Source organism: Miniopterus schreibersii, assembly GCF_964146895.1.
Source record: "Miniopterus schreibersii genome assembly, chromosome: 16".
Lineage (NCBI taxonomy): Eukaryota > Metazoa > Chordata > Mammalia > Chiroptera > Miniopteridae > Miniopterus > Miniopterus schreibersii.
The window spans coordinates 24,757,673-24,782,411 of record NC_138116.1 but is presented as its reverse complement, the minus strand read 5'-3'; the positions used below and the strand labels follow the sequence as shown (position 1 = coordinate 24,782,411).

Genomic DNA, 24,739 nt, shown 5'->3' with positions numbered 1-24,739 from the left:
TCGGCCTCCAGCAGGATTCCAGGACCAACCACTAGAGTATACTCTCCCCTCGAAGTTGGCTCCCCCCCACCAGCTCTAGTGCAGAAGCAGCCCTTTTTCCCTTCTGCCTGTTTGCAGATACCTGCTATGAAGAACATGTACAAGTAAAGCGTTTGCTGAACGAAACAGGCTGCTGTGTGGTGGGGACATGGAACGGATGCAGATCTTTTGCAAACATCTTTATTAATCTTGTATAAAAATAAGGTCCATAGAGAATCCCCGCAGGTTGGGGTAGGAGGAGGTTGCACTTTATAAGTTACAGGCGAGGCTCCCGCTGAGGCTAAGTACAGTATGGCTATTGGGGGGAGAAGGGTGCTGCAAGCAGCATTTGGGGGGAGGGGCCGGGGATACTGTCCCCTGGAGCAAAATGAGAGTGCTCCAGTCCATTTGAGGTGAGCCCACCACTGGGGACAGCGGCAAAGGGACTGCCCGGCCCAGCCGAGCTGAGGACCACCTTCTTCGAGCCCCGGCTTGCCCCCTCCCCTACCCCCCAGAGTCCATCTGCGGAAATAGAGGCTACAGCGAGAGGTCCGAAGTGACCTGCATGGGGGGTCCAGGAGGTCGCCGGCGAGCGCTGCGGCGGCCTGTGTCTGTGCGGATATAGGGCTGGTTCCGAAGATCTGGTAGAGAGGAGACGGACACATTTACCCTTCAGAAGTCTGCCCAGGGTTGGGACTACCACTCCAGAGCACAGGCCTTACCCTCCTAGGGACCCAAGCTGTATGCATGTGGGAGGGGGCTTGTGTTTACCAGACCCCCTCAAATACATCCCAGCATGCATGTCCCAGGAGCGGGCAGCAAGACTCAGTCCCCCCAAGGACCTGCAGGGCTATGAGCAGCCACTGGAATCAGAGGCCAGGCCATCCAGGTACCTGAGAGCTAGAGGGGGATCTCCTCTCCCAGGCTGGCCTCACAGAGGAGCCTGGATGTCCGCTTGCCAGTGCGGGCCGTGAAGGGCACCGTCTTGAGCACTGAGGGTTAGGAGGAAGGAGCGAGGAGAGAAAAGAAAAAGAAAAAAGACAAAGTAGCAAAGAGGCAGTGAGGCAGCCAGACCCCCAGGATGGGGAGGTAGATGGAGAACAGCATAGAAGTAGACCAAGGACGAGACAGTCCTGGCCAAGCCCTCACCTGTGATGATATCTTCAATGGCCCCATCACGGTCACTCTCATAGATGAGCGGTTCCTTCTGCTGCTTCCGTTTCAGCTCAGAGATGAGGTCCATCTGTTGCCTCCGAACCTTGGGTGGGGACTGGGGGGAGGGGAAGGGTATGTAGCTCCAGTTCCAGGATCCTCTCCTCCACACACCACCAAATCCTGTCTGTCTGGTCCCCCACAGCAAGCCCCCAATGGGGGCTTGAGTTGAAGGAACCCATTCCCATCCCAGGCTACTCGCAGGGTCTGTCAGTAAAAATGAGAGTGTGTGCCCAGCCCGCGTGGCTCAGCAGTTGAACACAGACCTAGGATCCAGAAGATCTCGGTTCAATTTCCAGTGAGAGCACATGCCCGGGTTGCAGGCTCCATCCCCAGCAGGGGGCGAGCAGGAGGCAGCTGATCAATAACTCATCATTGATGTTTCTATCTCTCCCTCCCTCTCCCTTTCCCTCTCTGAAATCAATAAAATATATATATTTTTAAGTAAGGGTGTGGAGGTGGGCCACCCCTTTGGGATGAGAACACTAAGCATCCCTGCATCCCAGGGTCAAGTTCAGCGGCAGCTGCCTACCTTGGATGCTGGGGGTTCCCCTCTGCCTGGAGTTTCAGCGCCTGCCTCCTGAGCAGCTGCTTCTTTCTTCCACTGCTCCACCTCCTGCTCAGCTTTCTGAGGGGTCAAGGTTGGTCTTCATGAGCTGAGGTCTCCCTCACCTATCCCACTCCCAAGACAGAAGCAGCCCCACCCCTCCCACTGCCCACACAGATAAGCTTCGGTGTCCTTCAGTGGTCCCAACTTGCCTACCAGAAACACATACCTTGTAGGCCTTGATGAAGCGGCTAAAGAGAGAAAAGAACATGGAGGGAGACGTGGTCTTGGGGTTTTCTCCGAAGTACTCCACCACAGACTCGTAGGCCTCCTACAGACACAGCCTGTCAGCCACATCAGTGTGGGCCCCTCGGAGCCCGACCACTGCTCTGTACTCCCCCATTAAGATACCAGCCACTGTATCTCTGCTCCTCCTGGCAGGTGGCCCCTCACTCCTACTCCATCCCCCAAGGTTTCCCAGCTGTGGCCACGTCCCTCCAAGCCCTGGCTACTGGACCTCACCTAGGTAGCCTGTCTTACCCCCCCACCCGACACTCCCCACCTCCAGGGCCCAGCCTGCCCCAGCCCACCTGAGCTGTCTTGCTGTCTGCCAGTAGCTTATCCATGGTAGGTGAGTTGGTCCTCAGGAACTCCTTGAGTACCACGCAATCATCCTGCCGCACGAATTCCCGCTGGGTCAACTCCAGGCCTCGCTGCAAGGATCGCACATCCCCTAGGATGCTATCCAGGGACACTGGGGGATGGGGCAGTAGAGAGGCAGGGAATCAGAGAAGCAGCATTCCTGTCCAATTACATCCTGTCGTTGCCTTGCTATCTCCCAGCCCATATCAATCCACAGGGCTGAGCCGCTCCCCCAACCCAAGGATGGGGGTACTGCCCACCCATACCTGAGCCTGCCTTGTCCAGGAAGTGCAGGTCACTGTGGAAGCCTGTGAGCTGTGGATACTTCTCAGCAATGACCTTCACCAGGTAGTGCAGCAGTGTCTGCTTTCGGTCAGTAGACTTCATCTCCAGCAGCTGCAATGACCCGTTGTAAGCCACAGGCCACCAGCCCTCCCCCACCTCCCAGGCCAAGAGAACCCTTCTCTCGCCCCTCACCGCATCCAGACTCTGGAGCCGGAAGCCATAGGCTGCTCCACGCTTGCTGCTGTTCATGTAGTTGCCGAAGGCCAGGACAATCTAGGAGAGTCAGGGGAAGAGCCCAGCAGGGTAATGAGCTGAGGAAACCCCCAGAAGTATAAACTGCACAAGAAAAGGTGGCAAAGAGCAAGCCCACACTCAGCCCAGTCCTGCATGGGCCCTTCAGGTCCATGACACATGAACATGCACGTGTATGTGTTTGACACATGTGCACGGCTAACACCATGGCACATCCAATTCTGTTCTCTGCTCTTCCTACCCATAACTGTGCTGCCAACATCTCTTCCCAGGCTGTGGAGTCACCACCTTTCTAACAGCCATTTCTACTGCTTCTCTGGACTCCACGGAGCAGGTGTGGGTACTCTGCTAATCACACAGTAACCCAAGGCAGGGCCTGAGGTGTGATACTGTTTACAGGGTGGGGCAAAAGTAGTTTACAGTTGTAGCCACCTTTGAATACAATAATTAATAAATAAAAATGCAAGAATAAGCTCTGAGAGGTTATTCTTTTGCCCCACTCTGAGAGTTCATTCTTTTGTACATGGCCCTCACTCCCACCCTGAGCCTGTATGTGAGAAGTGGGACTATTGTATTTGTTGCATCCTAGGTGTGCAGGGCAGGGCCTGAGTCTCCCTCTAACAAGACCCAGAACAGGCAAGGAGTCAAGGGTGGACCCTACGTCCCAGACCTTTGTCCTGGGCTCTTACCTCCAGGATCTGGCGGAGTTTGTCAGAGGACTTAATGGACATCGAGGCTGCGATGATGGCATTCAGTTGCTGGGGGTGGGATGGGGAAGGCAAGGTAAATTGAGGCTAGGTGGGGGCAAGCCCATAAGAGGCTCAAGTACTCCCAAATATCCTCTTGGAGCCCAGGCTTGGGGTGGCCTCCTCCCTCCTCAACCCAGGCCGCACCCACACCACTCTGCCTGCCCCGCCCACACCGGCATGAGCAGCTGGACGGTATCCGGGAAGTTGCCCAGGAAGGTTAGTGTGGCCATGCGCTCTGGCAGGCGCGGGATGCGGCTGAAGCGCAGCATGAACTGGTCCTCCTCTGACAGCTCCTCCAGCGGCCGCTTCTCCTGCTCAAAGCGGGCGATGAGGGTGCGCTCATACTCCGTGGGCAGGAAGCGGGTCAGCAGCTCTAAGAAGTCCAGGCTAAGGGCCTGGAGGTCATACCTGGAGGCAGAGGGGTAGGTATCATTCCACACCCACCAATTCTTGAGAGTAGGACTATCCCCTCCCCTTCCTTGATTGAATAAATGAACTTCAGCATTTGCTATTTGCCAACAGCTTCAGGGAACAAGAGGTAAAAGTTAAGGAAAGTTGGCAGCTGGGAAACCTGGGTCCCCATCGCACATCAGTGGCAGATGTCCAGTTGTAAATGCCTGAGCCTGAGTGCCCATAGCTGGGCAAGGAGGCAGGGAGGAATGGGAACATCTCAACCTGGGCATGAACTCACAGTATTGCCTCAGTTTCTCGGCCTAAAAATGGGAACAAGGTTCCCCATCCTACTGCCTGGCCAGGGTTGATATAAAGCTTGGTGGGCTCTGTCCCATAGTTGGGGCTCTTTTACTAGGACCTGCCTAACTGCCCTGGCCTAGCAGAAGGGCTGGGCTTCCCACAAGCCCCAGGCAGAGGTACTCACGTCTCGATGGCGTGGCAGATGCGGTCAGCCCCCAAGTTGCCCTTGCGTAGGGTGATGGCCAGGTTCTTGGCCCGGTTGGCCTCAATGAGTGTGGCTTTGCTGGGGGCCTTCTGGGCTGCCTTACCCTTGAGAGCATTGAGGTCCAGGCTGGGACCTTGGGACTTAGTCTTAAACTGCTCCTCAAAGTCACTCATGTCCAGTTCCTGAGGGTGCAAGGAGAGGAGGTGGGGCTGGGTGAGCTGGGGTCGAGTACATTCCTGGCTGAGCACTGTAGTCAGTGCTACAGCCACCTATCCAACCCTCACCTGGCCACTGGCAGAGAAACAAGCCAGTAATTCAGCTTGACCACAGGCCCTGATGGGGGATACAGGGGGAGCACAGGGAGTGTTGAGGAGAAGGAGAAGCAGTACCCAACTCAGGGGACCCAGACTCCAAGCAGTTTAGCTGAAGGAGAGCTGAATTGGCCAGGGTTAAACAGGGGAAAGGAAGGGCATTCCAGGCAGAGGGAACAGCCTGGAGGTGAGAGAACACATGCCTTTTGAAAAACTGAAAGTGGAACTGGGAGGGCTGTTTGTGGGAAGGTGGTGGAGAGGGGCCTGAAAGGAGGAGAGGCCAGACTTGCGGGAGGGATGTGCCGCCCCTCTGCAGGGATGGAAAAGCCTCCAGGGGAGTAAGGATACACTGCCGACTAGATTCACTAATCCAGTTTGGCTTAATGCCCATCCCTGGGCCTCCATATCCTCATCTGTAAAATGGGGTGGCAGAGATGACCACTCCTAGTGCCCAGCATGATTCAGGCAAGTCCCTTCCTCCTTTGGTGCCCACACTGGCAGCAAGCCATGCCACACTCACCTGCAGCACCTTCTCATCATTGAGCTCAGTGAAGACAGTGCCCGTGATCTGGCTGGGTTTCATGGCTACCCAGTTTAAGAGTGGCATTCTGAACTTGGTCTGGATGGGTTTCTTGGCCTTCACTCCTGGGACAGGGAGAGACTGGTGAGTACTGAGGCCATAGAGAATGGAGTGGCTGGAGGGAACCAGGGCCCAGCGAGGCCTGACAGGGCAGGCAGGAGGCAGCAGGAGAGGGTCTTGGAAGGCGGGGAGGCCAGGGCCCCACCCTCTCTCTCCCCCCAGCTTTGGGTGGTCCACTCACCTGGGCCCATCTCTGGGCCAGGCCCTCCAAGAGCATCAGAGGGACCTCCCGGAGGCGGTGGGGGTGGCGGGGGCACCAGTCCATCTGTGCCAGGAGGTGGTGGTGGCGGCGGCGGTGGGGGTGGTTGGGTTCCTGGCAGTGGCGGCGGCGGTGGCGGTGGCTCCGAGGTGCCTGGGAGGGGCGGGGCTGGGGGTGGCACCGGGAGCGGGGCTTCCTGCTGGGAGGGGAGGCCGGGCAGTGGGGGGGGCGGGGGCGGGGCTGCTACTCCGGAAACTGGCTCTGCTAAAGGTGGGAAAGAGAACCGAGAACAAGGAAGGGCAGGTGAGGGTGTCTACTTCTGGGCTCGGGTGGTCTAGTCGCCGCCTCCCCGCCATACGCATGCGCACTGGTCCCCCGTCCCACCCACCCTCACCTGCCTGGGCTGCGCCCACAGCCCAAACCTACCCCCCCAACTCTTCCGGCAGGTGATGTCCTTAGGCTCCCTCTCCAGGCCCGGGTCCCCCCACCCTGCCCCACCCAGCTTGGAGTTCCTGCGCACCTGGGCTGGGGGAACCCGTGGGCACTCCCAGAGTCGGGGCATCAGTGCCGCTTGGAGTTGCCACAGCAACTGGGAGGATCTCGATGGAGACGGCATCCCCGGGTCCCCGCAGGATACGGATTAAGCCCTTCTCCTCCAGCTCCTCCACCTTCAGCTCTAGGGCCGAGGGCCTTGCCAAAGCAGGGGCAGGCACTTTCTCAGGCTCAGGTGGACGCCTGGAGACGCCCATGGCAGTCGAATCCCTGAACCGCTCCTGCAAGCCCCAAAGGAAGGGTCAGTGCCCACCAGCAGGCCTGGCGCTGAGCCCCATCCTCTTGCCAGGGTGGAGGTAGGTATCAAGCCTAGAAGCCCCAACTGGTCTGTTCTTGGGAGCCCAGACCACCCCCGGCACGGCCCATTCCCCAGCCTCACCCTCAGGGTCTCCAGCTCCTTTCGGGCCTGGCTTAGCTGCTTTTCCAGCTCAGCGATCTTGGCCATGGATTCGTTCTCCGCGTCCCGAAGCTTCTCTGTCAGCTGTGGCACCAGGCACATAGTGAGTTCCCACCCGCTGTCAGGCACTGGCACCACCGGTGAGGGGGTGGCATCAGGCATGCCTGCCTGGAGAGCTGGGGGAGGCTTCCTGACGTACTTAGCCCAGGGTGTCGGGTGGGCCCAGCCTGGCACTTGAGCCCAAGTGGGTGAGGCACTGAAGGCACTAAAGTTCTCTCAGGAGGGAAATCCAAGGCACCACTGAGGGGTGTTGGGCCAAGAGGAAACTGAGCTGGGAGGGGCCTCAGACTTGAGGTTCCACCCAAGTCATGGCCTGGGGTCTAAGCACTGGGAGAGGAGGGTGCCTGCCTTCCTCAGAGGTCCAGCACAGTGTAGATGCTCAATGAACACTCACTGAGAAAGGCACTCAGAGGATTTAGGATTTAGATTCAGGTCAAACTCAGGAGCCAGGCAGCCATGCCCAATTCACACCTAGAACCAGTGTTAGGCCCAGTGCCTGATGCTGCTGTATGGACCTGTGGGCCTACTATGATCTGGGCCGAGTTCAGTAGCAGCTCTCACCAGGGTCACCTGCTCCTGCAGCTCCTCCATGTGCTCCAGCACAGCATTCTTGGTCTCAGTGTCCTCCAGCAGCACGCCCACATCAAAAACATTGTCCAAATATGCCTGGATCTGCACCTGCAGCTTGTCGCTCTCTGTGAGCCGAAGCCTCTGTCTCCCAGATGGAAGGATGGGTGAGGCCTGGTGTGAGGGATCTTTCCAACACCTCCCATCACCACCAGAGCCCAGAGGAAGGGATCTGATCCCTAGCCTGTCTTTTTTCCTTTATTTTTTATTGAGATATAATTCACACACCATAATTCATTATTTTAAACTGTACAACTCAGTAGTTTTTAGTATATTCACAAGGTTGTGCAACCATTACTACTATCCAGTTCCAGAACATTTTCATCACCCCCCCCCCAAAAAAACCCTGTCCCTATTAACAGTTATATCCCATTCTCTCCTCCCCCAGCCCCTGGTAACTACCAACTCACTTCTGTCTCTCTGGACTTACCTATTCTGGACATTTTATAGAAAAAAATCATACACTATGTGGTATTTTGTGTCTGATTTCTTTCACTTATCATAAAGTTTTCAAGTCTCATCTATGATGTAGCATGCTTCAGTATTTCATTCCTTTTTTATGGCTGAGTAATATTACATTTTGTGTGTGTGTGTGTGTGTGTGTGTGTGTGTGTGTGTGTATTACCCTAGCCTGCTGTTAATCCTGGCTTAATAAATCCAATCCCAAAGACCCTGCTCTTCCAGGAAGCCTCCCAACGGAATTAGAGAAGAAAGCTGCAGCTTCTCTGCTCAGGCCAGGAAGCACCAAGCCCTTCTGCCCACCTTCCTCAAGGAAAGGAACTCCCCCATGACCTGCACCCATCCGGAGTCAGTCAGTTCTCACTTTGGCCCAGTATCTCTGCACTCCCCATTATGTGCTCCCAGAGCCAGACCCAGGGCCACCTGGAGCCTATTCTAGGGCCTAGTTCCATGGACTGGGTGTCTATTACGTGGCAGACACCATCCTATTGAGAGTCATTATCATATCTAAGATTCTCCTATTCTACAGATGGGAAAATTGAGACTGAGAGAAAAGAGACCTATCCAAAGTCACATGGGCTAGGAAGTGGGAGAGCCAGGATTTGAACCCAGGTCTGCCTGACCCCAACACCTATGATGCCAACTACTGAGCAATGGGCAAACGGTTAAGTCCAGGGGACAGTGCAGGGCTCACCTCCAAGTACAGGTCCAGGCCCAGATGGGTAAACTCATATTGCAGGAAGACACGGAAGTTCATGTTCTCCACTGAGTGTACCACGATGTTGATGAATTGCATGCAGGCCACCTGGGGGGTGGGGGACATGAGGAGGTCTATGATCCTCTGGGGGGTGGTTCTAAGTGCCTTCTGCCCCCCTCTTACCACTCAAGTCTGCCTCCCTTTGCACATTTCTCACTCCACTAACCCAGCTTTATTCCTATCCACATTTCTCCCCATGTCCCCTCCCTCCAGCCTCCCCCTCTCTAGCATCTACCCCTCCCCCACCAACCATCAGTCCTCATACTTCGCAGTTGCGATCCCCAGATGCACCTTGCATCTGAGAGTGACCCAGCCCAAGCTGGGCTCCTGAGCTCACCATGAAGTCGATGTTGCTGTCTTCGTTCCTGAAATATTCCATCAGCTTTTCAAAGCGGTGCTGCTCCCCACACACCTGGGCGGGGAGAATGGCTGTCACTGAGACCCCAGTGACACACCTTCTACGTCATCTTCCAGCTGCCACCCTTGTGCCTCTATAGGCTCCTCTCAAGTTAAATCTAAGTCAGGCCATGTCACTCTTCTGCTCAAAACCTCCATTCCCTCTCGATCTCTCACAGCCTTCCCCCTGACTCCACTCTGGCCACGCTGGTGTCCTGACACATTCCCACCTCAGGGCATTTGCACTTGCTGATCCATCTGTCTAGTGTGCTCTTACTTGAGATAGCGGCCATGCCAAGTCTCTCGCTTCCCTCACAGCTTTGCTCAAATCTCACCTCTCATTAGGCTTCCCTCACCGCCCTGCAACCAGTTCTCCCTACAGCATCCATGACTTTTTCCCCTTGGCATTTATCATTTTCTAACACACTATTTAATTTGCTTATTTATTATGTTGGTTATTATCTGTATTTCTTTTGTTCACTGATCACTAACATATCTCAAGTGTCCGCTCTGTGCCTAACACATAGTAGATGCTAATATTCATTAAAAGAATGAATGCCATGTGCTGCCTTCTGTGTCATATTCTCAAGCATTTACTTCTCATGAGCCCATTAACCAGATTAGTGACCCAGAGTCAGCAACTCTGAGATGTATGGATCAAGTCTAATTTGGATATGGCAAGGCTGAGCGTCAGAGGGTCAGCAAATGCACATAGTTGTCCCTGTTGCCGTCCCCCCATGTGACTCTACACCTCTTCAGAGCTTCCCCGTCCCTGACTGTCCCCACCCTATATTCCCCAAACGTCCACCCAACTTCTCCCAGCACAGGCCACAACTGCCAGTATCAGGGCTCTAAGCAACACTAGAGGACAAGTACATCTTTGAGTGGGGCCTCCAGTACCTCCTTGAAGTTGTCAAAGGCTTCAAGGATGATGTCATGTCCCCCCCGCACCAGGCACACAGCAGCCAGCAGCTCCAGCACCAGAGCCTTGGTTCTGGGGAGAGAAGGGCAGGTTGCCTAAACAGTAGTCCTAAGAGTGGGGGGACAGAGTAGGCAAGGGGTTAAGTAGCAGGAGAATCTAGATATGCAGAAAGGTTAGGGGACCGGACTTCACCTGGGGTTCTTGTTGTTGAGGCTCAGAGCAATCTCATTGACACAGGCTGGGTGGCTCATGACGAGGCTGAAGCCAGACTGGGGAGAGGAAAGAGTTCAGCTCCTCCAGGCAGACCCCCAGAACTGCCAGCACCCTCCCACCCCACACTTCTGGGATTGCCAGTGCCATACCATTCTGGTCTCTAACTGCCCTCAAGCTTAGGAAGTTCTATCTACCCACAACCTCTTCTCAGGCAGCCAAAGTCTGGTCCCTCTTTTTAAATACCTTTTTGTCTATTCAAAAGTCAGTGTCAGGACTCAGTACCTTGGACACAGTGAGTCCTCAAAGGCTGGCTGAGTGAGGGAGGGCCAGCTTCACTAATCACTCCTCCCAGTGACATAACCCAGAGCTGCTCCCCCATGGGCCTGGTGTCTAGCCTTTCTCGGTTGGTATGCCTAAGCCCCCACATGAGGCATACCCATGCTCCCAATCATGTCCAGGGTACTCTAGGGGACCTGACCAGGAAGGGTCAGAAATCCGGGCTTCCCCTCAAGACTGTCAGCCTCAAGACCCCGAGCCAACAGCCCAGATCCCCAGGTTCTCCAGTGGGGGAGAGGGTGGGGGCACAGTTGGTCCCAGAACCTCAGCAGCTGAGGCAGCCTCTGGTGAGAACTGGCCTGGCTGACCCACCTGGTAGTTCATGATGGCGCGCAGGCACATGATGCAGACGTGGACGTCATCCTTCTGGCTGACGATGCGGGAATTCCGCAGGGTCTTCCTGCTGTGGGCCGGGGTCAGCCTGGGGGGGGTGGGAGGAGGCAGCAGGGGTCAGAGTCCCAAACCCTTCTTCCTGGTCCCCCACACACACTCCCATGGCCTCTGGGATAAGAGGGGGGCACATCTACCCAACCAAAGAGGCTGGCGTAGGGCAGGAAGGCCTCCTTGGGCCCTAGGCCTGGGGCCTGGCATGCTGGAGAGGATGTGAGGAGGGCGGGTCAGGAAAGTAAAGACCCTTCACAGCAACTTTGCATTAAGAAGGGTCACTGTGTTGGGATGGAGAGCCTGGAAGCGTGGGAACGGCCGCAGAAATGCTCTCCACAAGGTGGCGCTTCCAGCCACATGGGCTTATCTTTCATCTTGAGAAGTGGACTCGAAATTCAGAGGGCCTTGCTCCAAAGCCCAGCTCACCACTTACGGGGCAAGTTATTTAGACTTCCTGTGCCTCAGTTTCCTCATTTGTGCAACAAGAGTGATAATAATAGCACCTCCCTGATATGGTTGTTGGGACTATGAAATGAGCTCAGAACAGTGCCTGGCACATAGTAAGTGCTTAATAACTCTTGGCTAAAAATCGTGATTTTTTTTCATTGTTGCAGATCTTGCCAATTGTGACTTCCACATCACAATTGCGACTCTTGGTCCTCTTGACAGTTATATCACATATCCGACAACACTAAGAGGTCCCACCTCCTCCCTCTGCCTGCCACATTACCCTTCTCTCATCATTGCAAAACTAAGCCTCTGAGTCTTTGCTCATGCTGTTCCTTCTGCCTGGAATGCCCTTCCCTGTCTCCATCACTACTCGTAAAGCTCATATCATGAGACACAGTTCCAGTACCATCTCCTCTGGGAAGCTTTCCTGATGCCCCAGGCAGTGGCCGCCTCCCTTCTCAGAGCTCGAAGTCACACTTCCATGACAGTCTGTCACACATTGTCCCCTACTAGACCAAGGGCTCACAAGTGCAGGGTAATCTCTCTTCTGAACACCTGCTACCATGTCTGATACATAGTAAATGCTAAAAAATATTTGTTCAGTGAATGAATGAATGAATGAATGAATGAATGAAGAAACATGTTATGAGAGTTTGGGTCTTAATATGAAGTGAGTCCCCTAGACCCAAAGTAGGAAGGGAGGAAACTGGGCATCCACATAAGGCTCCAGGACCATCTCCTTCCTTCTCCTCACCTCCCAGCAGGATGCCCTAAGTTAGGGTGGGGTGACCTATCCATAGCAGCTGAACCCAGGAGCATTAATTGAATGCCTCACCCCACCCACCACCACCCAGGAGACCACCAGGCATGCACCTGCCCCCAAGCAGCTACATACCGGGGAGAAGGGGGACATCTGGAGGCAGCAAGGAAGAAAACAGGGAGTTATATGGGTAGAAGAGGGTCCCACTGACCCAAAAACCTCCTCCTTATTCCAGATCCACCCAGATTCCAGCCTCTAGGTGCCCGCCCCTGAAGGCTTATTAACACACCAACGTCCCGAGCTCTGTTTAAGGCCCTTACTCTGATCCCCAATGCCAGGCTACCCCTCCCACCATCCCTAAGAGCCCAGAGTGAGGCTGGGTGGGTGCAGCAGTCTAGAGGTGAATTCTCCATTCTCCCCGTCACCCCTCCATGGGCCCACATACTTGATGGTCAGGTGGCGACTCTTGGGCTGTGACGCCAAGGACGAGGGTGGGCCCTTGCTGAGATCTTCCACTGACTGCTCCAGGGGCTTGCTCTTCTCTGAGTTTGGGGTCCCATTGTCTGTGCTCTCCATGTCATACCTGGGGGTCAGAGTGGGGTTGGATGCCAACACTGCAGAGGTATTTAAGAGAGGAATGGGGGAATCGAGGGGAGAAACAGTTCTGTGGGAGAGACTAGAAGGCAGGAGGAGGCTGTGTTCTTGGCACTGTGCTGGGCATAGTAGGGGGAGAGAGGATGGTGGAACAGAAGAGTAAGACACCAGGTCCCAGCTGGCCTCCCCAAGATACATCCCTCCCTATCCATGGCAGGCCTTCAGGAAGAGGCATTGCTCAAGGCCAAGGGTAGGTTCCAGGGTAGGCTTGGGCTGCACTGTGTGGACGTGACCAGAGGAGTGGCAAGGCACAGGAAAGCATGGATCAAGACTCCGAGGAGCAGCATGAGGGCAAGTGCAGGGGGCTTACGTGACAGAGCACTGGGCAAAAGCCAGATACTCGAGGAGCACATCCAGGCCACGGTTCTCCTCGTTGAGGAACTCCTGCACCCACCTGCAGGACACAGGGCTCCTTAAGTTCCAGTCAGGAAGAAGGTCCTGCCCAGAGCGGGCACACAAAACAGGCAAGGGCCCCTGGGGTGCACTTTCCCCAGGAACACACCAAGCAGCTCCAGTCTCAGACCCAGTGGTGCTCAGGGATGCTCGGGGGCTCAAGCAGGACCCATGACCGAGCCATGCCTCAAGGGGCAGGCAGAGCATGGGTAGGAGAGGAAGCAGGGAAGCTGTCCTGGACACCCACCCTGGAGGTTGCCCACAGGAAGAGTGATGTAGGCAGGGGATTAAGCAAGGGAAGCCCCAGGGGCTGCCTGGAGGCAGAGCTCTCCCAGATCCTCCAGAGGGAAATCTGAGCCCTTGCTCACCCAATGTGGTTTGTCCTCAGGGAGATCTCCAGCTCCCGCAGCACCTGAGTGGACTCCTGAACTCGCCTCTTAAACTGGGGGTCAAGAACAAAGGAGTCTGGTGAGTGACACCCAGCCTCCCACAGGCCCACAAAACCCTCAGGCGGCAGCCAGCCCTCCCCCCATAACTGTCCTTTCACGTCAGCCTCCCCCACCACCTCCACACACCTGCCCAACAGAATAAGCATTCTCAGGCTAAGCATACTCCCCTGTGCACAGACACGCAGTGCGCACACACATACCTCCATATACAGACACACAGCATACACACATGTACCCAAGGACACAGGGGACACACACATTCTAACATGAACACCCCAGGTACACACACACACACACATGCACATCCAGACACAAGCACCCTGGGTACACAAATATAAGGTACCCACACATCCATACACAGACACGTGGGGTACACACACACACACCCTGTACATAGACTCAAGGGTACACACACATCCATATGTGACCACAAAAGCACACACTTGCACTTCCATGCACAGACACACAGGGCTCATGCACCTATACAAGTACACACATGTGTGCCATGTAAGCACACAAGGAATATGCAGAGGAACCTGTGAAAGTGCCTGACCAGGGCACTCTCAGTCCCTATGAACACATATACTCGCACATGCACCACACAACCACAGGAAAGTTTATACACACAGTTACTCCAGCTGCCCAGAGCTTGGAAGGTGCAGGGGGAAAGAGATGGAGAAAAAGGGGGAAATGTGTACCCCCAGGTTGGACATCCAGTCCGCTGCTACCTTTCGGCTGACCCCACCAGTTTCCAGGTAGCTCTTCAGCTTCTGGATATAGGCTGTGGGGGGGTTCTTGACTTGAAACCGCTCCTAGGGAGATGGAATGAGGTGTACAGGGAACCAGCCAGGGCAAATGACCAGCCCTTGTTCCAGTGTCCCATTCTCAGTTTTGACCAGAGATCCCAGGCTGCTTAAGACCCCTGTGAAATACCAAAGGCCCAACCAAACAATCATCCAGGCCACTTCCAAAGACCCCAGCCCTGGGCCTAGCCTTTCCTTCCCACTGTGGCCTCATAGCCCAGCCCTTGGGATGGAGTATGGAGGAGTCAGTCCTGCCACACACCCCACCCTGGGAGGAGGGGACTCAGATAGGCCAGTGGGGGGCAGTCTCCCAACCCCCCCCACCCTGGCCCACACCCAGCCCACAGCTGGGAGTACTAGGAAGAGGAACACTCTGGAGGGGCCTTATGAAAGGGCCCAAGTCCTCCGCAGGCGGAGGGCTCCCTCCCCAGGACGCTACCCCAGCTGTCCATTCACCTGGGATGACAGGTGTAGGCTCATCTCCTGGGCTCCTGCCTCTCCCGCCCCACCCAGCACTCCAGGAGCCACTCCCACAAAGAGGTGGGGGCAATATCAAAGGCCTCCTACCCAGAGAAGCTCCCATCCTTCCCAACCCAAACCCTTCAGAAATGCCCAGCCCTCCACCTCCCACCTCTCCCAGGCCTTTGAGCTCCAACCTGAGATGCCAGGCCATGTGGCAGGGACTCCTACTACAGTCTCAAAGCCTCTGGTGGCAGGTGCCCACCCTCTCCCTAAGGCCCAGCCCTTTCCCCATCCCCATCCTGTCCTGTCAGCTCCTCCCATCCATTAGCAGCAGCTGAAGGCCTAGCCCTGGCTCCCAGGGGAGACTTCCTGCTCCCCACTCCCTACTTCCAGCCTCCAGGCCACAGGACCGCCTCCCTCCCGCACCAAATCACTGTGGCAAGAAGGTCCCGCCCCGTCCCAGCAGTGGGAGGGGTCCTCCTGCTACCATGGACAGCAGCCCTTAAAGCTGGAAGGGCCAGGGCAGCCGTGAGCCACGAAGGTGGCAAGCCTGGATCCTGACTGAGCACCACAAGACAGGGGTTCTAGTCCTTACTTCACCACTTAGTAACCAGCTGACTTTGGGGAGCTGCTTGGTTGACACAGTTCCTCTGGACCCCAAGTAAAAGGGGTCCTGCCCACCACCTCCTCTGGAGTCAAATGAAGATGTCCAAACCTGGGGTTACCCTTTCTCTTCCCCCACCCAGAGCTGGAGGGTCCACAGAGGCTGCTCCAGGAAGCTTAGCAGGAGGACGGTGACACAGCCCCACCCAAACTGGCTAGCGCCTGGACTAGCCCTTGCCAGCTCTTCAGAGAACAGGCCCAGCCCTGCTCATGACTCATAAGGTCCCCAGGGAGGCCCATGTCCAAGAGAAGGAGATTCCAGAGTCTTGCTGATGCTCCCAGGTCCCCGCCACCCTCCCCAGATGCTACACTGGCCTCTGGGCTGGGTCTTGGCCCTTTAGACAGTATGGCAGCGCCCCCTCTCCTGCTAGCCTCAGCCTGGCCAGGGAAAGGTGTCCCAATGGCATAAGGGTCCTGGTACCCACCTGGTCACAGATGAGCTCCCACTTCTTCTCGTTGTCATACTGGCTCAACAGCTGGACCTTGTCCGGGGGCAAGTTCATACAGTTCTGGGGAGGGAGAGGACAAGATAAAGCCCCTGAGCCTGGTGCCCCAACACATGGGGAGGGGGACACGGGCATTTTCAGGGACTCCACTAGGGGCCAGCTCCCTAGTAGGCCCACCATACACATGAATCCCTGTCACCCTCACCCTGGGAGATAAGTAACACTAGCCAATGAGGAAACTGAGGCACAGAGGTGGAGCACCTTGCCCTGGGCTCAAAAGCTAGAAAGTGACATTGCCATTTGATTCAGAGTGTGCCTGACTCCAGGGCCTGAGCTCTGTCTCCCCACCTCGCCTCCCTGACACACCTGACATGAGGCAGGAGTGTAGGTTCTCAGCCTAACTTCCTGGGACCTCAAGCACCTCTGGGCTCGTCTCCCCATGTGTGATAAGAAGGTACCATCCCTGCTCCCACGGGGGTGAGAAGCTCACAGGCCCACGTGTGGCCACACGCCGCCAGAGACACCACGTGTGTACCATCCCGGCCCAGGGCACCAGGGTCTCACAAACACCAGAAACTCTTGCAAGGATGGCAGGCAGCACCCTTCTTCCTCCCTCTCCAGCCCCTCCCACCTCCTCACTTCTGGAAGGAAGGAGGTGGAGGCAGGCCCAGGGAGCTGAGGTCAGAGGACAGGGAGTTCCAAGCAGATGCATCATGGCTATGGGGGCGGGAGGGGGGGATTCCAGGAGAAGGTCACCCAGCCACAGGACCTGGGGAGAGCAGACAGCACGCTGGGTCTGTGGTGCTGGTGGCCAGGCTGGGACTCCCCTCAGGAGCCAAGGTCCTCCCCAGCAATGAATGACACGGGTGCGCGGTCCCTGTCAAGCTCCTCCCCCGCAGGGCGTGCATAGAGTCCCCGCTGGGGCTGTGGGACCACCAGGTGTGACCAGCACTCGGGGCTCCCTGGACCCCCAGGACTTAGCATGTCTTCCTAATAGACCCAGAAGATGATGCCAGTTCACGTCAATTCAGTAAACCCCACGTTTATTGAGAATCTACTCTGTGTCAGACCCCCAAAACAGTTCTTGCCCTCAAGGAGCTCCAAGTCTCCTCAGGTGATATGAGAGGAAGCTCCTGTCACCAGCTCACGTGGCCCTGAGAGGAGGCCACAGCTGGAACAGAGAGGGGGCCTCACCCACCCAAGGCTCCTCAGCCAACATCCTCTCTGGAGTGCTGGGCCTAGCTCTCTGGCTCTAGCCAGGCCTCATCCTAAAAATCACTGCCTTTGGTCAGCCCCAGACCACAGGAAGCTGGGTGCTCTCAGCCCCCATTGCCTAAGCCTTCTGTCTGGGGCCTCAGTTGAGAGGTGAAACTGACCTTCCGCCAGCCCCCCCCCCCACCGGCTGGGCATGGGGATACGTCATTCCTCACCCCCGTTGTGAAAGTGAGCCCTGATTGAGGAAACTGCTGCTGTCTCATGGCCACCCTCCCCCAAACCAACTACAACAGCCAGACCAGAGCCCACCACCTTGGGAGGGGCTGCCCAGGAAGCGGCCTTGGGGAGGGTCCTACTGGGCCAGGGAGACCTCACTGGTACCATTCTCTCCTTCTCTCCCTCTCTCTCTCTCTCCCCCCATCCCTCCTGATCTATCCCCACCCCATAGAGACCCAGGGTAGGGCAGGGCTGAAGTGATGGGGCAAGGATGAGGGGGAAGGAAGAAGCCGGAGGAGGGGACAGGGAAACTGGAGCAGTGGTCAGAACCAGAGAGGAGGAAGATGGCAGTGGGGGAAGTTTAGGGGGTGGCTGAGCCTTAGAGGGGAGACCCACTTCCCAACATGGGTCTTTCCGGGCCCTCACCCACCCTGGGCACCTGTTTGGTTCCCCGAATGTCCCAGTGGCACTTCTAGAGGCAGCAACTAACCATAATAATGACCCCAACAATTGTGGGAGCCAGCTTTGCTCTGAGCCCTGCACGCAGATGACCGCTGTCCACCCTCACCACCATCACTGGCGCTACTATTGCTCCCATTTTACAGGTTCAGGCACAGATTAGTGACCTGCCCAAGGTTACGAAGCCAGTAAGAGGGGAGCTGGGCGGGCTTTGAGCCTAGAGCTGACTCTGAACCAGGGCCCTGGTCCAGTCCCCTAGGACAGACCCATGGTTATTAGTGGGGAGGGGGAGGCCTCTGCTGGAGCTGGCACATCTGTCCTGACAGTGATGGAGGACATGGTGCCCCTTTGCCCCTTCCCCACCTGGGCCTCCTCAGGCCCCTAGGCCCACATGCCAGCCTGCCAGACGGGCTAAATTTAGGCTCTGAAATCAGAAATAGCTCTGACAGCGCTGAGCGCTAATTAGCAGCTGTTCCTTGGCTGTGCCCACCGAGGAGACAGGCACCCTAGGGAGCAGGAGAGGAGCCAGTGGATGCCACTCACTCTGAGTGGGTGAGACCATCCTGAAAACTAAGAACAGACTCCCAGACCCAGGGCCCCAGCAAGGAGGCAGCGTTATAGGTTTGAGCACTGAGAGACAAGTAGAAGTTAGGCTGACAGCTCAAATGGAACAGGAAGGGCAGGGACAGGGAAGTCCAGGTGTGTGTGACTTGCCTCCTGTGAGGGGGAAGAGGGAAGGAGCAGCTATGAGGCAAGACCCAGCTCTGGGCCCACCAACCCTATGGCTTCTTTGCTCCTTGAGCCTCAGCTTCCTCCTCCATAAAATGGGCACGCTTCCCTCCTGCCTCATAGGCTCACAGAGCTCCTAGGAGCACCTGTGAGGAGCTGTGTTCTGATGTGATTATAACACCCTTTGGTGATGCACCACAGTGAAGAGGCATTTCATGGATTGGGGGGATGGAGAGAGTTCATCTATGACCGCAAGGTGAGGGATCCTGTGGCAAGCAGAAGTTAGTGAAAACATCCAGACAAAACAGACCTGTCTCCAAGGCTTGGCTGAAAATTAACTGATTCTTCGGCACCCTTCCCCTGCTGCCATTGATGCTTTGGGTAAGAGGGAGGAGACAGGATTCATCTCCTAGGGTATAGCCAAGAAAAGGAGCTGGTTTCCCAACATTTCTATTAGAATGTGTCTCCTCCTTCCCTGCCCCTACCTCTCTGAGTGCCAGAGGGTCGTCCAGCCCTGCTCACCCAAGGCCAGCCCCTTGCTGGTTTATATCACGCCTCCCACCCCCACCCCCACCCCCAGCCAATGCTGACATCAGGAGGTGTCCCAGGAGGCTGAAGGAGCTCAAGCTACATCTGGACAGAGCCACACCCTCCAGTTTTACTTTCATTTGAACTGAGACTAGTTCCAACCCACCTGCCCAGCCTCTCCCCTTGAGGCCTGCCCTTCAAGCCCCAGGATGCCCCTGAATTTGGACACCAGCCCCAATCTCAGACCAGCCCTGCAGCGGTTCCATAGCCTGATGAGCCTAGAAGTGGCCCTGTCCCCCAGTCCCCACTTCTCCATCCATCTCCTCCATCCGCCTCTATCTGGCCTCAACCTTTGTTTTAGAGTTCTCAGCGTATTTCCAAAAACAATCAATTTTATCCACTTTTTAAAATTCCGGTATATAGATTTTTCTGAGTCCCTTATAAGCAATCCCAGGCTTACAGGAGAGGGTTGTGGGGTAACCCAGGCCTAGGATCAAGTGCTGATAACCCCAAAAAGCTAACAGCTTCTCCCATCAGGGTTCAAGGGTCCCCACAGCAGGGGCAAGGACAAGCAGGGTGACAGCCAGGGCAGCAGGCACTGCCCATAAAGTCAGATTGATAGGAGACACCACAATAATAATTAATACTCCCAAAACACTCAGTGCCAGGCTCCATTCTAAGTGCTTTACATCTATTACCTCATTTAAACCTCAACAAGAAGCCCACAAAACTGATACTGTTACAATCCCCATTTCACAATTGGTAAACTGAGGCACAGAGAGATTAAGTTGCTTGTGCAAAATGACCTGGCTGGCAAGCTGGTAAGAAAATCCAGTTTCCTCTGAAGGAGCACTGAAGACTATGGAAAATGTGGGTCCTGAATCCCCAGGGTCTTCTGCAGACAACGTGGCCCCAGGCCCCCTTCTGAGGAACCAGGAACAGCCAGCCCCATTTCCTGCCACCCAGCACCCTACGCTTCCTGTTGTTGCCCACACTGAGCTCTTACTCACTGGGGAACCCCCCCCCAACCAGTGCACCCTCTCTCAGAGGGAAGTGGAGGCCTCCCTACCCTCCTCCACATGTGCACACAGCTACCAGCTACCGTTAGCACCGCCACTGCCCCACCCTCCAAGGGAGCCCTCCCTCTCGTGGTTTCCGGCCACCAGGCAGTTTTCGGTGTAGGCTCCACTGTGCGGACCTGCACGATGCCAGAGAGGACAACCTGGCCCGGGATGGCTAAAGACAGCAACCTTGGTTGCTCTTGGCAATGGGAGTGGGGAGAGGGGAGAGGCAGAGCTGGGCCCTTTCACCTAGGAGGGCGCCAAGATGGAACCGCCCAGACCGACTCCATCATCCCTCCCACCCAGGGGAGTGTTTACTGAGCACTTGCTCTGTGTCAGGCACCCTGCTAGGCACTCTATTTGATCCCCTCAACTCTATTTAATCCCTTCAACAGTCCTAGGAGGTCGGCATATGCTCTTTTTACACATGAGGGAAACTGAAGCTCAGAGAGGGTAGATAACTTGCTCAAGGTCACAAAGTGGCAAAGACAAAATTCAACCCCTGAGCTTCCTGACCCCAAATCCCAGGGAGCTCCTCTGCCTTTCCCATGAGTAGCCCTGGCCCCTCTCAGAGGCAAGAGGCCCAAGCTACCTTCCAGGGCTCCATGTTCCCAAGAAAAATGCAGAGGTGGCCCCAAGAGCAGCCCCACCTGCTCCTGCCCATCTCGCCCAGCTCTTTGCCAACTGGCCCCAGATGTCACTGTGAATCATGTCTACTACATCCCTGGGTTCCAGGGTCAGCATGTGCCAGCCCTGCCTGCTGGGAATGTCATCCCACAGCCTCTGCCCAGCCCAACATCTGACCACATGGCCACAACTACATTGGGATCCTCTGTGTGAGACACCCCAGAGATGGGAGGCACGAGGCCTGAGCCACCCCACAGCTACATGCCCCCCATACTTCATCTGCCCCACCCCAGAGGAGGGAGCTGGTCAAGGAGACAGCACCTCAGTCACAGGCCCACAGAATGGAGATATCACCTCTGCTCTTTACCACCAGCCCCAGCAGAGAAGGGATCCAGCTGAAAGCAGGATCTCAGCACCCACACCCTCCTTGGGGCCGTCCTGACCTCTCCACACAGCCTGGGGAAAGGCCCATGACCTTGGGCACATGCTAAGGGTACTCCACGATGCTAGGCCCCATCAGACGAATTCTTCTCCAAGTGGTCCAGCCTCCTCTTGGATGCCCAGCATCACTCTTGGCCTCAAGCACAACATCCCGGGCACCTGACCTTGATCCCATTGCCCCAAGATTACAGGCTCCTCCCTGCTCAGACAGATCAGGGATGTGCTATGCCTGACCATAAGCATGGCACTTCTGGCAGGTCTGGGAAGAGTGCCTTACCATCCCAAACCCTAACCCTGGCAGGGAAAGGCCTGAAGGGGCTGGAAGACACCCAACCCTGGGGATGGCATAGGAGAGGCGAGAGCGTGGAGCCTGGCGGGCTGCTTTCCCACCATTGCAGCAGGCCCATGTCGCTGGGCAGCCATCACTCCTCAGCTGTTGCTAAGGAAGCAGCGGGAAACCTTGGCTCAACCTGCTCTTTCTCCCCACCTCCATTTTAAGCAGGAGCACCCCTCTCTCTTACAACCTTCTTGGAAAAGTAGCCCCCACCACCCACCTATGCATAGGAGAAAGGCTGCCCATGGGAAAGGAAGAGCAAGGGCCCTCATCTCCTTTCTGGCTGTGGGCCATGGTGGGGGCACCACTCCTCACCCACAAGATGGGTCCCACAGCCAGGAGCTGAGGAGTGGTTTGGGGTTTCAGGATCCTACTCCCTACCAGGAATGAAAGGGCTGAGCTTAAGTGAAAGGAAGAGGTTCCCTGGGGCCAAGTGACTAGATCCCAAGGGGAGGGCTGTGCTTCTCCCATCAGGACTGGGGGTCTCTCCAGGAGGTGGTCCATCACTCTCAGCAGTCTGAGATCCTTCTCTTAGACATTCACTAAAGACAGGACTCAGCTCTAGCCGTGGAGGCAGTGCTCAGATGAAGGCATACCCTGCAATACCCATTGCCAGGCCTGTGGGTTTAGCCAAATCTTTAGCCCTGGGCAGCCTCAAGCAGACACCAAGCTGCCACCCCAGGGTGGAGCTCATCATGCCCTGCTGGTGGGGAATGAGAGGAGCCAAGTTCTTAGCCAAGCGACCTTGGGTTGAGTGCATTCTACCTATACAGGATGAGGGACAGGCTGACCCCTCCCCAGGAAGAAGAGGAGATGTAAGCACACTGGGGCTCCTGGGAGCTGGAGTGGTGCTGCCCTAGATTTCTACCCAGCCACCACCCTTTCCCACCAAGACACCCTCAAAGACACATCTTGGGGCCTCCACCCTCCACACCCTGGTACTTAGGAACTCCCAATGGCATTTAGTATCAGACTCAGCCAATCGGAGCAAAGGCCAAAACGCCATCAGGGCAATCAAGTCCTACACATGCATCAGAACCTCACCATTTGACTTCTGGATTTTCCACTGGTCTGAATTATTCACATGGCTTCTCCTCATTAGTGTATGTAACAGAGAAGGAATTGGGGCCTGGACCTCACCCTGAGAGCCAGTCCCATCCCCATCCAGTGATACACTCTTGGGGAGAAAGACAGGCCCTGGTCCCCCCAAGCAGGCTGGCAGGGGTCCAGGGATCCACCAGCAGCTCAGGCTCCCCAGATGGCCCCCAGACACGGTCTCTCTTCATTCTCCCCCCTCCCCATCTGCTTAGCTCAGCTCAGCTTTGCCAGGCCATGGGTTTGGAGAAAGGGGAGCAAGTGGAAGGATGTGGTAATCATGGCCTAGCCTGGTGTGAGGTGTCCCTCAGAGTCCCTCCCTCTCCCATAATCAAGCAAGGTGCCTTCACAAGGATAGACCACACCCCACCCCATAGCTCCTCCAAACCCCTCCCAGCCTTTCTCCTGGGAGGGGGCAGCAGCCAAGATTTCCAGGAACTGTTAGGAGGGGCCATGCAGAGGATCTGGCAAGTACAACCTAATAGTCAGGGGAAGGGAAATGATGTCAAGGAGGTAGAGGGGATAAGCATTAAGACTGCCACCAGCCAGCATTGCTCTGCTGTCTGCGCCTCCCTGGGGCCCCCACCCTCAGACCTGCTGTGCCAGCGGCTCAGACTGGGAAGTGCCTCAGAAAAAGCACTCCCTTATATGCCTGTCACCCAGTGTCCAGCAAGGGAGCTGACAGGAGACAGGCCATCAGGCAATTAGTTAGAGAAGGGAGCCTGGGACAGGGCTAAGGTGGGGAACAGGAAGTGAGAATGAGTGACGCTTTCTCCTTACCTCTGCCTCCCACCAGGTCTTAGGGAGCCCTGACTTTGCTCTGGAGCCCCCACCCACCAAACACATCCTGATTGCCTCTAGGCTCAGCCTGAGCTGATGGCTCCCTCCCCAGTGGCCTACTCCCCAAATGCCCAATTCCCCAGGGGGCAAGTGACAGTGGGCAACATGGGGTTCTTCCAGACTGCTCCACACGGAGCCAGAGTGAGCAACCCATCCCGACAGCACCCTTCCTAACCTTAATCCCTTCAGTGGGTGGGGGGGGTGCCCAAGATAAGGACCCACAGGCAACCTCTCCCGGATACAGAGGCTGAGAAACACAGACATCCCCTCTGTGTGATCTGACAACCCAGCTCCCAGCAGCGTAGGCACCAGCAAATCAAGACCAAACCCCTCAACTCGGTCTCCAGCTCCTAGGAGTTAAAATGTAACCCCTTCCATCTTTGACCCTGAGAGGCAAGCAGGTGCTCCAGACCTGAGCCTGGTGTCTGGGCCTGTGTGCAGTGGAAAAGGGAGTGTCCTGGGAACCCCTTTCCGTGCTCCATTCCCAACTTGCTCACAGGACATTTTTGCTTATACCTTTAGACCCGAGAGCGCTGGGGGACAGGGGTGTCTTGGGGAGGGAGGCCGGGTGATTGAAGAAGAAAGTTTTGGGGGGAGAGTGCTAAGTCACTCCTAAAGAAGCCACCGTCAGTCCCACCCCGTGGAGGGCAGCCGCTGGGCTGGGGATCTCCAAGCGGTACCTGAGCCCCCGGGGGCGGGGACGCGTGCCAAGCTCCTGCCGCCCACCGCACCCCACCCCACCCCCGTCCGCGCCCTGCGCGCGGCAGGTCACACTCACCAGGACCCGGTTAAACCTTTCTTCCAGCTCCTCGGCCTCGGGCATCGGCTGCTTGGGTGCCGCGGGCTGCTTGGGCGAAGGTGCGGCGGGGCCCGCGGGCTGCTCTGCGCTGCCGGCCGCGTTGCCCATGGTGGTCCCCACCCAGCCGGCCAGGCGCCTCCAGCCTCGGAAATCCAGCTTTCCGGGGGGCGGGGGACGAGGCTCCCGGCCTGGGGGCGAGGTGAGCGGCAGCTGGCAGCGGCGGCGGGGGCTCGGGGATGCGGGAGCTCGGCTCAGCGGCGCGCAGGGGCCGGGGCGCGGCGTCCCATCGCGGCGGCCCGGTCCAAGAAGCAGGGCAGCGAGCTGCGGGGTGGGGGGAGGAAGTCAGGCTGCAGGCCGCCCGGGCCAGAGGGTTGGGCCGGGGGCAGGAAGCTGCGGCGCGGGCTCCCCCCTCGGCGAGTGTAACTTCTGCTATCGCTCCCGGTGCGCGCAAACCGCTCC

The 24,739-nt window shown here is 56.5% G+C and overlaps 1 protein-coding gene across 4 annotated transcripts; it reads right to left on the bottom strand.

The window, feature by feature from the left end:
• Positions 1-209: 209 nt before the first annotated feature.
• Positions 210-24,580, bottom strand: FMNL1 (formin like 1). Of its 4 annotated transcripts, none has more exons than XM_081162180.1 (26): positions 24,260-24,580; positions 15,916-15,999; positions 14,261-14,374; positions 13,482-13,555; positions 13,031-13,114; positions 12,512-12,649; positions 10,785-10,893; positions 10,116-10,192; positions 9,902-9,995; positions 8,943-9,017; positions 8,543-8,653; positions 7,324-7,473; positions 6,685-6,786; positions 6,274-6,526; positions 5,736-6,017; positions 5,435-5,559; positions 4,583-4,785; positions 3,879-4,113; positions 3,646-3,714; positions 2,897-2,977; positions 2,686-2,815; positions 2,368-2,531; positions 2,007-2,108; positions 1,763-1,858; positions 1,168-1,288; positions 210-659 (listed from the first exon to the last, which is right to left on the bottom strand). In XM_081162180.1, exons 1-26 carry the CDS (start codon positions 24,386-24,388, stop codon positions 556-558), a joined length of 3,306 nt encoding a protein of 1,101 aa, XP_081018306.1. In that variant the 5' UTR covers positions 24,389-24,580; the 3' UTR covers positions 210-555. The 4 variants fall into 4 exon arrangements, with proteins under 4 accessions (XP_081018306.1, XP_081018303.1, XP_081018305.1 ...); XM_081162177.1 differs by having other exon boundaries at positions 5,736-6,014; positions 24,260-24,471; XM_081162179.1 differs by having other exon boundaries at positions 14,291-14,374; positions 24,260-24,471.
• Between the last annotated feature and the right edge of the window lie 159 nt (positions 24,581-24,739).

Coding starts and splice junctions, on each gene's coding strand:
- FMNL1 (XM_081162180.1), bottom strand. CDS start 24,388: ATGGGCAACGCGGCCGGCAGCGCAGAGCAGCCCGCGGGCCCCGCCGCA. Junction 9,996..10,115: donor CTCAACAACAAGAACCCCAG/GTGAAGTCCGGT, acceptor TTCTCTCCCCAG/AACCAAGGCTCTGGTGCTGG. Junction 4,786..5,434: donor ATGATGAGAAGGTGCTGCAG/GTGAGTGTGGCA, acceptor TTGCACCCTCAG/GAACTGGACATGAGTGACTT.